At 42.4% G+C, this 15,504-nt stretch overlaps 1 protein-coding gene across 1 annotated transcript in view; it reads left to right on the top strand.

Moving 5' to 3' along the window:
• The window catches only part of Prrg4 (proline rich and Gla domain 4), a 23,063-nt gene extending 8,080 nt beyond the window's left edge, over nt 1-14,983 (top strand). The window contains exons 3-6 of the mRNA XM_041679129.1: nt 2,760-2,923; nt 4,459-4,507; nt 6,527-6,659; nt 14,474-14,983. Of these exons, the coding sequence (XP_041535063.1) occupies nt 2,760-2,923; nt 4,459-4,507; nt 6,527-6,659; nt 14,474-14,705 (578 nt within the window). The 3' untranslated portion in view covers nt 14,706-14,983. The remainder of the gene's footprint in view (nt 1-2,759; nt 2,924-4,458; nt 4,508-6,526; nt 6,660-14,473) is intronic.
• The last annotated feature ends 521 nt before the right edge of the window (nt 14,984-15,504 follow it).

Raw genomic sequence — 15,504 nt, 5'->3', positions numbered from 1 at the left:
GACCTATGTGAGTTTCAGGCCAACCAGAACTGCATAGGGAGATCCTGCCTTCAATAATTAATTAATGAATTAAAGCAAAAATAAAATAACAAGCAATGTTGTGGCAGCCTGGACAAAAATACCACTTGCCAGGGTAGGGATGTGTAGATCAGAAAAATAATAAAGAAGATGAAGACGCAAATAAAATAATAAAACAGAAAACATAGGATAGTGTAGAGAGGGAATTCCAGTGAATACTAAAATCGACTGCAGTTAATTTTCCATGTGCTTTTATACCCCAATACAAAAGGAGGAAGAAGGCAACAAAAGACTTGTTTAATATGATACAACAGACAACTAGACCTGTTAATTGTCTTAATACTTTGAGACATCAAGTCATTAGCATTCTGTTGTTTAGATAGTAAAGTCACCCTAGACCAAGTATCCTGAAAGCTGCCATTCCCCGGGTTAGACTTCCAATTACAAAAGAAGGAGCAGAAGCAGAAGTATTCTTGCATATCCTGACCATCAGTCAGGATGGAGTGGATCTACCTGTATTTGCCATCTTAATGTCAAGAGAACCAAGTAACCACATCCTGAGTCAGGCTGTGTAGTCCTGGTTGTTGTTAAATATTGAGCCACCTCCAAACTCTCTGACATTCGGACAAGGTGGAAATAGGTTCACATTTTTGGGCCTCTACAAAGCAAAAGGAAATAGGTGAAATAGATTTTAATAATGTTTATGATATTATCTAATATCCACAATGCCCATTCAAAGTATATACAATATATAACTTGCCTGTGCTCTCTCAAATACTTTTTAATATGAAGTCTAAAATTCTGTGTTTTATGTATCAGTTAGACTAGCCACTTTTTTGGTGCTTAGCCAACATATATGACCAGGAACTCATAAACTGGCCAAGACAGATCTAGAAGATTCTAACCTACTTAGATAGTTAATGTATAGAAAAATATCTTGGGCAAAATATGAGTATTCTCATGATATTAAGAATAATGGCCAGTCTGAGATTTCAAAACTTAACAAATCATATTCCCCTCCTAGTCAAAATATACTACTATATTATATATAGAGAGAGGCCAGCAAAATAACATATAAGGAGATTACTAGAAACTTTACAAATACATCTCACTATTCCCAACTCTCTAAGTAAATAAAGGTATGTGTGCTCCAAAGATTTCTATGGCTACAAGGAAAGCGGAAGGAATGCACACACACACACAATCACACAAACCCAACCCAACAAGACAAACCGTACAGTCTAGAGACAATGCAACCTAGGAGATAATTTTGCCTATTTATAGTAAAGGGCTAGGAACTAAAATTGTTCAGGTAACATCATTTCCTTCAAGAAACCTTCATTTCAATATATTTAAACAAATATACTAAACTTTGATTGTGAGGGGCTTTAAAAGTCCTATTTTAAAAATTACTTGGTGGAAAACTTATTTTGTCTTCCTATTAATAGTGAAGGGATATTCTTTATGCTTCTGATCACTGAATAGGGAGGTTCACACATGCAGTCCCTGTACCTAGGGATCATAGAACTTGGTCCTGGGCTATCTGGAATTTTCCAGAGCTACATTGGGAACCTGCTCTACACGTGCACACGTGTACCCACCCCCCCCACACACACACATGCACGCACGCAGGCACGCACACACGCATGCAGGCACGCACAAGCACACACACACGCACTCACACACGCACGCAGGCACGCACAAGCACACACACACACGTTTTTTTTTTCTCACTTCGCTGTGTAGCCAAGGCTGACTTTCAGTTCACGCTTGCCCTGCCTCATCCTGTCATGCGCTTCACCTGATTGTTTCCCGTTGATCTCTCAGCGAGTGTGGAAGAAATCCCACAAGGTGCTGTGAATGCCTGTCTGGAGGGTGAGATGCACGGGTGAAAGGAGCCATTCCTTTGGAATGGACTGAGTAGCTCTAAGCTAATCTTCTAATTAGCCTATAATTTTGTACACAGTTTAGAATTCTATCTTTTAGTATCAGATTATATAAAACCTTCAATATAAAAATGTAAATTTGGGACTGGGGAGGTGACTTTAGTGACTGAGTTCCCGCTATGCAAGCCTGACAGCTTCAGTTTTGATCTGCACTAACCCATGTAAACACCAAGAATGGCTACTCGTGCACCTGTAACCCCAGGCCAGGCAAGTAGAGACAGGTGAATTCTGGGAGCTTGCTGACCAGCCAGCATATCCAAAGTTATAAGCTTCAGGTTCGGTGAGAGACCCTGCCTCAAAGGAGTAAGATGGAAAGTAATAGAACAGGGCACCTAACATCCTCTTCCGGCCTCCAGATGGGTAGGTGCACCAACACATGAACACACACATCACACATACAGCCCCAAAAAAGCACACTAACTTATCATTAAGGCCCTAAGTTGGATTCTAGCACTAAAAAGAAAAGCAGGAAAAATCATAGGGAAACAACCTTTGGGGAAGTAGTCTCATCTGTTATTTTCAGGAGAAAATAATCACTGGGAAGGGTAACTAAAACTTTAATAAGCTTTATTATGTTAATAATTTGGGGCATAAACAACTCAAGTATTGTCCGGAATTGCCAGGATTTCCTGGAAGCCGTTTTACCAAAGCTATTTGGGAGGCTAAACTAAAAGCTACCCAGAAAAGGCTGGTATAGTTTACCCATATCAAGAGAATGGTTTTTCCTCCAGTTAAAACAGGAAGTTTCTGCCTTAGCTTAATTGTGTTTGAAATCTTTTTGTATTTCTCTTTCAGTCTTTGCATCAAAAGAAGCAGCAAACGTCTTCATGCACCGCCGCCTCCTGTACAACAGGTTTGATTTAGAGCTCTTCACTCCCGGGGACCTGGAGAGAGAATGCTACGAGGAGTTTTGCAGTTATGAAGAAGCGAAAGAGATCTTCAGAGATGATGAGAAAACGGTAATTTGCCTAGGGATGTCAGTCACCTGGAAGGTTATTTCAGCGTACTTTGAGAAAGTGGCGACAAATATGTCATAGACCTGTGTGCTTTAAACAAAGTCAAAACTGTATGCTTGATACCTCTTTCCACTTCTTAAAGTGCCAAGGAAGCCTCTTTCAAGTAGGCTTTGTGCTTAATCAGCTTTCATTTATGGTAATTAGCAAATTACAAGCTATGTGATGATTTTGTTTAACTTTTTTAAAAAAAATTTGTTTGTTTGTTTGTTTATTTGAGACATGGTTTCTTTGTGTAGCCCTGGATATCCTAGAACTTGCTATGTAGACCAGGCTGGGCTCAAACTCACAGAGATCCTCCTGCCTTGGCCTCTCAAGTGCTGGAATTAATGGCGTGTGCTACTGTGCCTAGCCATGTGTTCAGTGTTTAATATATCCAAAAATAGTCTCAGGCAACAGGGATTTCAGTTCACAATGTTATTTGAAGATGACTCAGAGGCCACAGCACTAGACAGCACAAGGCCCTGGGTTCCGTTCCTAGCAACTAAGACATAGTTAGTACTTTGACTTGAAATTCAATTATTTAAAACTAAGTGCAATTTTTCTTCTTAGTAATCTTACCTTTTTGATTGCCTATATCTATAGTTCAACTATTTATTGACAATCTCCTATGTGCCAGACACTGAGAATGATATGTGTTTGTTTTTTTTCTTTTCTTTTTAAGATTTATTTTATTTTATAGCCAGGGTTAAGGATGAAGGGGTGAGGGTGGGGGACGGGGACAAGCCTTTAATTGCAGCACTCAGGAGGCAGAGGCAGGCAGAACTCAGTGAATTCAAGGCCAGTCTGCTCTTCAAAGTGAGCTCCAGGACTGCCAGGACTATTACACAGAGAAACCCTGAAACCCTGTCTCAAAAAACAAAAGCCAAAAGAAAGATTTCTTTTCTTTATGTGTGTGTATGTATGTGCTGCTTGTCATGTGAGTGCTGGGGTCTGAACCTGGTCCTTGGGATGGCACAGCAGCCACTGAGGCATTCACAGCCTCTGCACTGAGGGTGGAAAGCGGCCTCTTGTGTTCAGGATTTTATTGATCTGTCTGTGTAAGTTTAAGGGAAGGTGTTTTTTGTTGTTGTTTTGTTGGTTTAGAGAAAGTTCTAATTTAATCATGGTTCCTCAAAACTCTTCTATTCTTTCAAAGCACATAGAACTTGGACAGCCTCAGAGATAAGTTTGCAAGTCAGTAATCTCAACTCTCCTAGTAAACGGAGCCCCACACCCCAGTGCAGAGAACCAGCCTTTCACAGACGGGCAGCTGGGTAAGGGAGACTGGCAGGGCATGGCAGTGGAGACCTGGGACCAGCACGATCCTTTCACAGTTAACCAGACAGCAGACACAGCACAATGAGTCAGAGTCAGTGCCTTCAGCTGGATTGAACTGGGCTCCTGCCTGTCACACGCCAAGAGTTTACCCTCCAATCTAGGACACCGGGAACAAATGAAATGATCCTAGTTACAGATATGTGAATGTTCTTTTTCCGCAGATTACATTTTGGCGGGACTATTCGCTGAAAGGACCGACCACACGATCAGGTAAGGTGAACTCCTGACGGGCGCGCTGTTCTCACCTTTCACCATTTAACACATTTTCGTTTTCATGTTTGAGTTTGGCTATTGCTCAACGTACATGCCAAGGACGGTTTCTCAACTATGTGCTGAACTGTGAGAGACAGAGGCTCCCTTCTTTGTTTACATACTGAAATCAAGTTTGGTGAGATATTAGGGAAATGAGACAATGGGCTTAAAGGTTGTTTAAGCCGCTGGGCTAAGTTAAAACTTGCACGGAAGTAGAACTCTGTGAGTTTCAGCTTTATAGTACAACTTTATCTTTTGTTAGCATTACAAGTGAACAAAATACCTATGACAGGTAAATGAGATTGCTGGGTAAGGCTGAAGGTCGGGCTGGGGCCGCAGCACATAGAGAGTGCTTAGCTAAGAATTCATGCACCTGAACTTGATCTCCAGAAAGGAACGCGCACACACAAACACACTCGGTGCGGGCGGGCGTGCCCACAGTGAGGCAGTGAAGTGATTGCATGAAGCCTAGGAGACCGCAGCCCCACCCCCCACCCCCATACCCTTCCTCCCCACCCCCCCCCACCCCCCCCCCCCCCCCCCCCCCGGAGCAGGAAGAAGAGAAAGACTGAAGATGTATCTAAGTGGGAGAACACGTGCTTAGCCTGGGTTCAGTCTGCAACGCCAAGAGAAGTAAAAGAAACACACCAGGAGGACAGTATTAGAAGTCGTACCTTCTGGGAAAGGGAAAGCCCCTGTCTTACCTGTAGTGGTCATCTCAAGCTGCTTGCTTTTCTTTATAATGGTTTGATACATAATAATTGAACCTGTTTATGGAATACAGTGTGGTATTTAAACACTTATATACAATGCGTGGTAATCAAATCAGGACAGTTAGCATATCTGTCACATCAAACATTTGCCATTTATTGAGGTGATAATATAAAGATCCTCTATTTTGAAATATCCACTGGATTATCAACAATAGTTATTCCAGCTTTCTGCAAAGCAGTAAAACTGACTGGTCCTACTTGATCGTCATTCTGTTCCTGATAACTAATTTTTTTAATGCCTTCCACCTGTTTTTCCTAGCTGTATTGGTCATTTATTTAATTAGTCTTGCCTTTGATTCTTTCATTCGTCTTAGATAGGCACCTCCTGCAGGGACTGTGACAAGGCTGCCTAATAATGTGCCCACTACGTCTAGCCGAGCCAAGGACATGTTTATCGCACTTACTGTGGGATATTCTTCATATAATATGACTTATTTAAGTAAATAAAATAATAAACATAATTAAGAGTCTAAGAAATATCATGTAAGAGCTGGCAAAATGGCTCAGTAGGTAGAGATGCTCGCCACCAAACCCACGTTCAACTCTCAAGACTTACATGGCAGTAGGCAAAAACAAACTCTCAAAAATTGTCCTCTGACATACATGTGTGTCATGACAACATGCCCTCACATGTGCTCTGACATACACGTGTGTCATGACAACACGCCCTCACATGTCCTGTGACATACACATGTGTCATGACAACACGACCTCACATGTGCTCTGACATACACGTGTGTCATGACAACACGCCCTCACATGTGCACTGACATGCACTGTGTCATGACAACACGCCCTCACATGTGCTCTGACATACACGTGTGTCCTGACAACACACCCGCACACAATAAATATTTTTCAAAAAGAGAAATAAATTTAAATAACAAATATTATTTAATTTTTTCAGGTAGAGTCTCTAACACAAAGACTTTAAGATAAATAAATGTTGCCTGGCAGTATTGTTGTGCATACCTTTAATCCCAGCACTCGGGAATCAGAGGCAGAAGGATCTCTGTGTGTTCGACCCAGCCTGGTCTACAGAGCCAGCAAAGGCTACACAGAGAAGCCCTGTCTCGAAAAAGCAATAAATAAATAAGTCAGTTATCAATTATGAAATTCTCCTTAATAATGTGTGAAATTTATTGAAATTATAGGTGATTCTTTTCATTCGTGCTATTAACTTCTTTTACTGCTTTCTTTTAAGATGCTAACAAAGAAAAGATAGATGTTATGGGCCTTCTGACTGGACTCATTGCTGCTGGAGTATTCCTGGTTATTTTTGGCCTATTTGGTTACTATTTGTGCATCACCAAGTGTAATAGGCAGTCATATCTGGGGTAAGTCAAACATTAACTTAACTCATGTACATTCTGTTTTGTTATTTTAGTGGGTCAGACTGATAGCTGTTTGTTTTGGGGTTTTTACTTTAGAACAATCCTAGATAGTCAAAAAGATTGCAAAGGCAGTTCAGAGAATTTTTGTTCACCCTTTGCTCAGTTTCTCCCATGCTCTCCAATTATGTTACCATATTAGATCTGTCAAGACTAAGGAAATATGACCAGAGGTGTGGCTCCGTAGTCAACTGCTTTCTGCACAAGCAGAAGTCCTGAGTTCAGATCACCAGCAATTAGAAAAGCTTGGTGAGGCAGCATGAGCCTATAGTCCAACTTCCGGGTGGTGGGGACAGAGGCTTCCTAGGGCTTGCTGGCCAGCCCAGCTTGATCAGCAAATTCCTGGTCAGGGGGAGACCCCGTCTCAAAAATCAAGGTGGAGTGCGATTGAGAAAAACACTGATGCTGACCTCTGACATGCACATGCATGCACACACACAATGCACACACACACATGCGCGCACACACAATGCACACACACATGCACGCACACACACATGCGCGCGCACACACAATGCACACACACATGCGCGCACACACACACATGCGCACACACACACATGCGTGCACACACACAATGCACACACACATGCACGCACACACAAAATGCACACACACACACATGCGCGCGCACACACACAATGCACACACACACACTGTACTATCATCATTAACTAAACTCTACGCTTACATTTTGCCAGTTTCTCTGTTAGTGTCCTCTCCCTACTCCAGGGCCTGTTAAGGGCCCACACTACATCTAATTCTGTCTTCCCAGAATCTAGGCTGACAGATGTTTGATGTTTTAACATCCACATTAACAATCCAATGATGCTATTTCTACAATTTCTTAAATGTATTTATCTCTTTAGTGTATGTGTGTATGGGCACCTGTGTGTCGTGGCAAATGTGGGCTAAAGATGCTATTTCTAAGATCCTTCGAAAGAATATAAGATCTAGGTGTATTACTAGACCTGGATGGAGGAGGGTGGTCCCTGGACTTCCCACTGGGCAGGGAACCCTGATAGCTCTATGGGCTGTCAAGGGAGGGGAACTTGATTGGGGGAGGGGGAGGGAAATGGGAGGAGGTGGCGGGGAAGAGACAGAAATCTTTAATAAATAAATAAATGGGAAAAAAAAATAAGATCTAGGTGTAGCTGCTGAGATCTACAGTCCCAGCAGTCAGGAGGTAGGGAAACAGGATTCAAGATCAGTACCAGTCTGGGCTACATACAGAGACCAGAGATACCACTGAGCAGCAGAGCACTTGCCTCGAATGCATACACCACTCCCTGTGACACCGCTGCCCCATTATTTTCACAAACAGGACATCTAGTACTTTAGTGGGTCATAAACGCAATAGATCTGTGTAGAATTTAAGGACTGAAGGTATAACTCAGTTGGTAGAGTGCTTGCCTAGTGTGCAAGAAGCCCTGGCTTCAATCCCCAGTACCACATAAGCCTGGTGTGGCACACGCCTACAAACACTAGCACTACGAAGGTGGAGGCCGCCCGAGGGTCAGAAGTTCCAAGATCACCCTCGGCTACATAACAAAGTGGAAGCCAGTCTGGGACATATGACACTTTGTTTCAAGGGAGAGGGGACTGGCTTTAACCTATTATTGATACCTTAAAATTAATAAAACTATTACCAATTAAGGATTAAATAGTACATTAGCAGAGATCGATAAGAATTCATAGGGACCATAATAATGTGCAAAACTGTCTTGGTTAGGGTTTCTACTGCTGTGATATAAAGCAACTTGAGGAGGACAGGGTTTGTTTGGCTTACAAATCGTGGGTCACAGTCTACTGAGGAAAGCCAAGGCCGGAACCTGGAGGCAAGAACTGAAGCAGGGGCTGTATAAAATAAATAATTTTTTATTCAACAATTTATTTATTCTTATTTCAGGTGCATCTGTGTTTTACTTGCATGTATGTCTGAATGAGAATGTCAGATCCCATGGAACTGGAGTTACAGACATTTGTGAGCTGCCCTGCGGGTGCTGGGAATTGAACCCAGGTCCTCTGGAAGAGTAACCAGTGCCCTTAATCACTGAGCCATCTCTCCAGCCCCCATTTTAATTTGAGTGGTGGTAGTGGGGGGGGGTGTTTTCAAAACAGGGTTTCACTCTGTAGACCAGGCTGGCCATGAACTCACAGAGATCTATCTGCCTGCCTCTGCCTCCTGCGTTCTGGGATTTAAGGCATGCAGCACCACTGCCCAGCATTTTGTTCATTTTGAAAGATGATTATACAACCATTCAAGTCTAAATGTAGACCAATATGAAACTAGAAAAATTTAATTACACTCTTTAAACTAATGGGATAAGGCTGTTCTTAATTATTTCATATCAGATATAAATAAATAATGGAATAATTTGTAGAGGAAGAGCACTCAACTAGTAATTAGAAGGCAAAGGTTCTCATGCTAATTCTCTACTATTTAATAATGGATCTGATAATGGATCTGAAAGCAAATTCTCCCCTCGCTCTCTGTCATTTGAGACATTATCTAGGTAACCTATGCTGGCCTCAAACTCTGTATCCCAGGTGGGCCTTGAATTAATCAATTCCAAATTCTGAAATTACAGGCATACCACTAAGCCCCATTAAATTCCTTAATTTAAAAAAATATTATTTTTGCATATGTGCTTACTTGTGTGAATTTATGTGCACCACATGTGTGCAAGTGCCTGAGAATCCCAGAGGGCATTGAACCCCCTGGAGCTGGACTTACAGGCAGTTGTGAGCTAACTGGTGTGGGTGCTGGGGACCAAAGAGTTCTCTGGAAGGGCAGTGTACTATCTCAATGGCTGAGCCATCTCTCCTGCCCTCCTTAAGTTTTCCTCATCTTTGAAATGAATAGGTAAAACAAAAACAAAAAAACCTTGATTCCTCTAAAAATTTCAGAGTATCTTTTTCTTTCTTTTGCCAGTTTTATGACTTTGGCTGTTAGTTCATCAGAATTATCATTTTAAAGGTTACTTATTTAAAAATAAAAATCCTTTATATGGGATCAGTAAACACAAAGGACACATTTCTCCACATCATTTAGTAGAGTATTTTTCCTCAGGGACTAGGGATGAAGCTCTTTTAGAGTAAAGCTCTTGCTTAGCATGCAAAGCCCTGAGTTTGATTTGTAGCCCCACATAAGCCAGGGGTGGACCGTGACTGCCATCCTAGCACTTGGGAGGAAGAACTGGGGGACCAGGAATGCAAGAGCATCCTCAGCAATATAGCCGGTCCAAGGCCAGCACAGCATTCCCTCTTGAAGGCTTAAAGGAGATCATATTAGCTCATCGGAGAGAATCACAATCACTTAAGTTATTTTACTGCTATATGAATGTCTGGAAAGGTATCGATAATGAAGATTAAGGTCTTCAAATTTTTTCATCCTATTTTTTGCCCACGGAAGCAATGTTTTTAGGGTCCTGAGAAATAGCTCAGCCAGCAAGAGTGTATGCTGCTTTTCCAGGTGACCCAACTTTGACACCCAGCACCCACATTAGGAAGCTCACAGCCACCTGAAACCCTTGCTCCAGGAGACAGGACTCCACCTGCGCCTGCACTCATTTGCACAGACCTACGTGCACGCACGCACACACACGCACGCACGCACACACACACAAATTTTAAAATGTTAACAAAGTAAAAATTAAAATAAGGAAATAAACAAAATTCCTGGAATGCATGCCTTTAATCCCAACAGAGGAAGGCAGAGACAGGCAGATTTCTGTGAGTTTGAGGCCAGCCTAGTCTACAGAGCAAGTTCTAAGACAGCCAGGGCTGTTACACAGAGAAACCCTATCTCGAAAAAAATAAAAAATAAAAAAACAAAAACTGAAAGAAATAACTACGAGGCTGCAGATAGCCCAGCCAGTAATATGCCTGCAATGCAAGCATGAGCATCTGAATTGGACCCCAGCACCCATGTAAAAAGGCAGCACGTATTGGCATGTGTTTGCAGTACCAGTACTGGGCAGACAGACAGGTGAATGCTTAGAGCTCTCTGGGTAGCCAGGACAGCTGAATTTGGTGAGCACTGGTCTCAGTGAGAGACCTGTGTCAAAAAAAAAAAAAAAAAAAAAAAAAAAAAAAAGCCAGGATGAATCTCTGTGAGTTCAAGACCAGCCTGATCTACATTCAGAATTCCAGGGCAGCTAGGGCTACATAAGAGACCCTGTCTCAAACAAACAAACAAATGAAACACCCCAAAATAGCTCCTGAGGAACAACACCCAAAGTTGTCCTCTGCACATGAATACACACATATACCCATGAGCACATACACACACACATACCATACACCTACACAAAGAAAAAGAAAACACTATTATAGATTTAATGCATTTTGACAATAGTAGTTTACATAAAATAAAATCTATCTTCTTCGTTATTTGTAAGTAAGTAGTTCCAGTTCAGAATTCATCTCATTCACATGACTTTACAATCATCTCCAGCTCCATGCCACTCCCCGTCTTCTGCTCAAGTCCCCAGCCCCCAGCCCAAGCTCTCCACCAACCTACCTTCCTCCTCTGGAATCTTACTACTCTGACTCACATAAGTGGAACCACACAGTCTTTGTCTGACTAGTTAATCTGGTACAGTATTTTCCAAACACTGAGCATCTTGTACACTTGCATTCATCGATTGATTTATATTTTCTGGCATATTCCTCTAAGATATGATTCCATCCTAAAATAACCAAGCACAAAACCTGTTCAGAGCTTGTACTGATTGTAGATTTATGCAGCATTCATATGCTCATATGAAATTCAAGTTGAGACATGTCATAAGTAAGGTTTTTTTTTTGTTTTTTGTTTTTTTTTAAACTCAGCAGATGACAGTGAATCTGCCCCAGTCCCGGTATAACTTCTGCACAGCTGGTGTCTAGCTACGGGCTGCCGTTGCTGCTGTATACCTCCTAGTCAGGGGATTCTGTGGCTTGTGAAGGTGAAGGAGAGTTGTTCAAAGAAGACATAGAGTGGTTACCATTCGGCTAGAGAATGGGAGGGAGAGAGAGAGAGCCCAAATTATGATAGGATTAGGTCATTTAAGTTTAGGGAAGATGGTCACAGGTGATCCCCATGGAACAAGAGAAATAGAAAGTTTCTTTTGGGAAAAAGGTTTTTAAGAAAACAGTAATCTGTTCCCTCCTGGGAACATAGTGATGGCAAAAGCAGACACATTTCTTAAACAATACATAGCGGAACAGGAAGAATCTGTGAAGTTGAGGAGCGCCCATTGGAATGCCAGCGTGGGACTCCCAGGGGAGTCGGGAGTCTGGACTTGTCTGAGGGAAGAGAAGCTGTGAGACTCGATGGCTACGAGAAAGCTGGAGGACATACAGGGAGAATGTGAGCTGAGTCCTGACTTCTGGCTGAAGGACTGAGGGAAAAAATGAAACTGGGATTTGACAGGATAAAATAATATCTTATTTCTAAGATTTTTAAAGACAAACTAAGAGGGCCGAAAGAGATGACTCAGCAGTTAAGAGCACTGGCTACTGATATAAAACAAAGCAGTGTTTTAAAAAAAGATAGTTGAAGGAAGGGCAAAACAAAAAAAAGACAACCTATAAAAAGATAAAGGGCTTGAGCTGACTTTTCTCCAAAGCAGACAGACAAATGTCTAACAAACACTTGAAATGACAATGAGCATGCTGGGATTGCACATGCATTCGCTACTGTGTCTGGCTTTTACCATCAGCTTTGCAAGACAACTCCCTAGACCTATGGGAACTGTCCTTTAGTGGTAAAAATTCTATAGATATGAATTAGAGGTTTGTCAAAATTGTCTGAATCTTAATTATCATATTACCCTTATCAATAGGAAGTTAGCTGATGCACTGATATTTTATAGTCAGTCAACTTCACAGTCTAAACAGCTCAATTTACTAACATTTACATTGTAGCTTCTGGACTGGTGAGATGGTTCAGTGGGTAAAGGTAAACTTGCCAACAATCCTGCTGACCCAAATTCAGTTCTTGAGATCTCCATGAGCCTGGCGGTGGTGGTACACACCTTTAATCCCCAGCACCATGGAGGCATAGACAGGCGAATCTCTGTGAGTTTGAAGCCAGCCTGGTCTACAGAGCAAGTTCCAGGACAGGCTCAAAAGCTACAGAGAAACCCTGTCTTGAACCCCATCCCATCCCCAAAAAGAGAGAGAGGGAGAGCTACATGATAGAGAGAACCAGCTGAGAAAATTGTTCTCGGACTTCCGCAAGCACAGTGCGGCATGTGTGTGTATATGTGTGTGCATGTTTATGTATACATTTATATATACACATATACATGAGATTTAAAATTTTTTAATGTAGTTTGCAATTCACAGAAGAGAGTGGAAAGCCATAGGCTGAAAGCATCAGACCCACGTTTCATTAAGTTTTCACTGGCTGATGAAGTTTCATGAAACTGTTGGGATTTTTTTTAGGTGTGGTGGTACAAATCTGTAGTTCTAGAACTCAGGAGGTTTTCCAGTTCAAGGCCAGTTACAATAATGAGTTCAAGTCCAGCTCAGCAACCTGAAAAGACCCTTTCCTAACATTTCAGAATGACTAGAGATGGTAGCTCAGTGGTACAGTACTTGCCTTCCAGCATGCCCATGACTCTGGGCTCAATCCCAAAACAAAGAGAAGACAGGAGAAGAGAAGAGGAGGTTAAACTTTGTGTTTCAGCGCTGAGGGTGGAGCCAGGTGTTTATACTCTAGGCTACTGCTTTACCATGTGCTTGGCCAAGCGTAAATGGGCTTAGGTCACTAAAGCTGGAGAAAAGAAAGAGACTGCGTGAATAGAGTGTGACAATACCAGTCCAGGCACAGAGAAGCCGGCTGGAGGGAAGCTCAGCTGTAGATCTCTTGCCTGGCATTTATAGAGTCAGTGATTCAATCTCCAGCACTTCATGCCTATAATCTCAATACTGGGGAGGTAGAGGCAGAAGTTCGAAGTCATCGTCAACTACATAGTGAGTTTGAGGCCAGACTGAGCTACATGAGACCCTGTCTCAGGGGGTGAAAAAAGAGCAGAGAGACAGATGGGGCCTGAAAATTCTATTTGACAGAGAAGAAAGCTATAAAAAACACAATAAGGCCAGAGTAAGGGAGGCTTGGAAAGGAGGGTTCAGGAGGTACATAAACATGGAGGGCAGGCCATGTCTAGATCACATGACAGAAATACTGCTTGGGAAGGGTCAAGGGTCAACCAGGCAGCAACACTGTGGAGACTACCTCTGTGGCTTGGCATCGTGCCCCCTCACAGCAAAGCCTGGGCTTGGTTTCCGGAGCAGGAGGGAAAGAGAGTCACTCTGCTGGAAGTATTACATCAAACGTCCTCCTCCATCCACACCAACAACTCTGCTGAGATAGCTTTATTACCCAGTTTAGAGAGGAGGAAACTGAGTCAGGGAGCTTGACGTTGATCACAGGATGACAGAGAACAGTTTCTGACCCACGTATAACTTCAGTGCTCTTAGTCCGTCTGTCTGTCTCTGTCTGTCTGTCTGTCTGTCTGTCTGTCTTTCCTTATTTCTTTCTTCATTTAATTTTTCTAGGCACAGTTTCTCTGTGTAGCCCTGGCTCTCCTGGAACTCACTGTGTAGACCAGACTAGCCTCAGACTCATAGAGATCTGTCTGCCTCTGCCTCCAGAGTGCTGGGATTAAAGGAGTGTCCCACTACTGCCTGCCTTCTAGAATGTTTAATGTCATACCTTAACCCAGAAATTTGCCTCTCTTAAACCTAAATGTCATCTCTCTCTCTAGTTCCTCAGCTGTCTACACAAGAAGGACCAGACACATACCCTCCATCATCTTCAGAAGCCCTGAGGAGGTTGTCTTGCCTTCATCGCCACCTTCAGAGGACATAGGGCTACCTTCCTATGAACAGGCAGTAGCACTGACCAGAAAGCACAGCGTCTCACCACCGCCTCCATATCCTGGGCCAGCCAAAGGATTTAGGGTATTTAAAAAGTCTATGTCACTCCCATCTCACTAAGCCCACCTTGCCGCCTTTCTGTAAGACATTCATGTGGTTTGAATGATTTGTTCTCCCCGAAACAAAAAATGACTTGCCTGTTCAGCTTTCTATGACAAACTGCAAGGGATAAAGAAGCAATACTGAACAGAACTCACCACAGTTCTGCTTCTGGCTCGGACTGGAACTGGATCTCTATCATCTTGGTAAGAGACTTCAGCTCCATTTCCTTGAAGTGAAGAAAAGAGTGCCGTTTTGCAATGTACGTTGTACTGATTCATAAATCTTTGTTATAGCTGGGTAGTGTGATGTGTGTCTATAAATGTATGTTGTACTGGTTCAGAAATCTTTGCTATAGCTGGGTAATGCGATGCGTGCCTATAATCCCCACACCTAGGACACTGAGTTGGGAGGGATGAGAGTTCAAGGACAGTCTTAGCCCTATCCAGACCCTGTCTCAAAACAAGACAAAGTTTGTTAACAGAAGGAGCAAACTAGGAACTGTCAATCATTAGTTTATTTCAAGTCATGAAATTGGATCCTCTCTTCATTAGGATTTCTTCTTGGCTGAGAATACTTCACAGAATTTGACATTTTGGTGTAAATCTGGGGCCTTGTATAATCACCTGGTTTTCTGATTTAATTGGTGCAGAGCCTTCACCAAATTTGCAGGTCTTAGTTTTTTCACTTGCTATCAATCATGTTTCCATGGGATAAGAGGGGCCAAGAGAGTTTTGTTGTTGTTTCTAAAAATTGCTATTCATAGGCTTAAGAGACATCTAGTTTGGAAAAGTGCTTATCATACAAACATAAGGATCTG

This window comes from Microtus oregoni, unplaced genomic scaffold (assembly GCF_018167655.1).
Source record: "Microtus oregoni isolate MIOR12 unplaced genomic scaffold, Mior012 000031F_ref0000149, whole genome shotgun sequence".
Taxonomy (NCBI): domain Eukaryota; kingdom Metazoa; phylum Chordata; class Mammalia; order Rodentia; family Cricetidae; genus Microtus; species Microtus oregoni.
The sequence above is the reverse complement of the archived record's forward strand: the minus strand, read 5'-3'. Positions and strand labels throughout refer to the sequence as shown.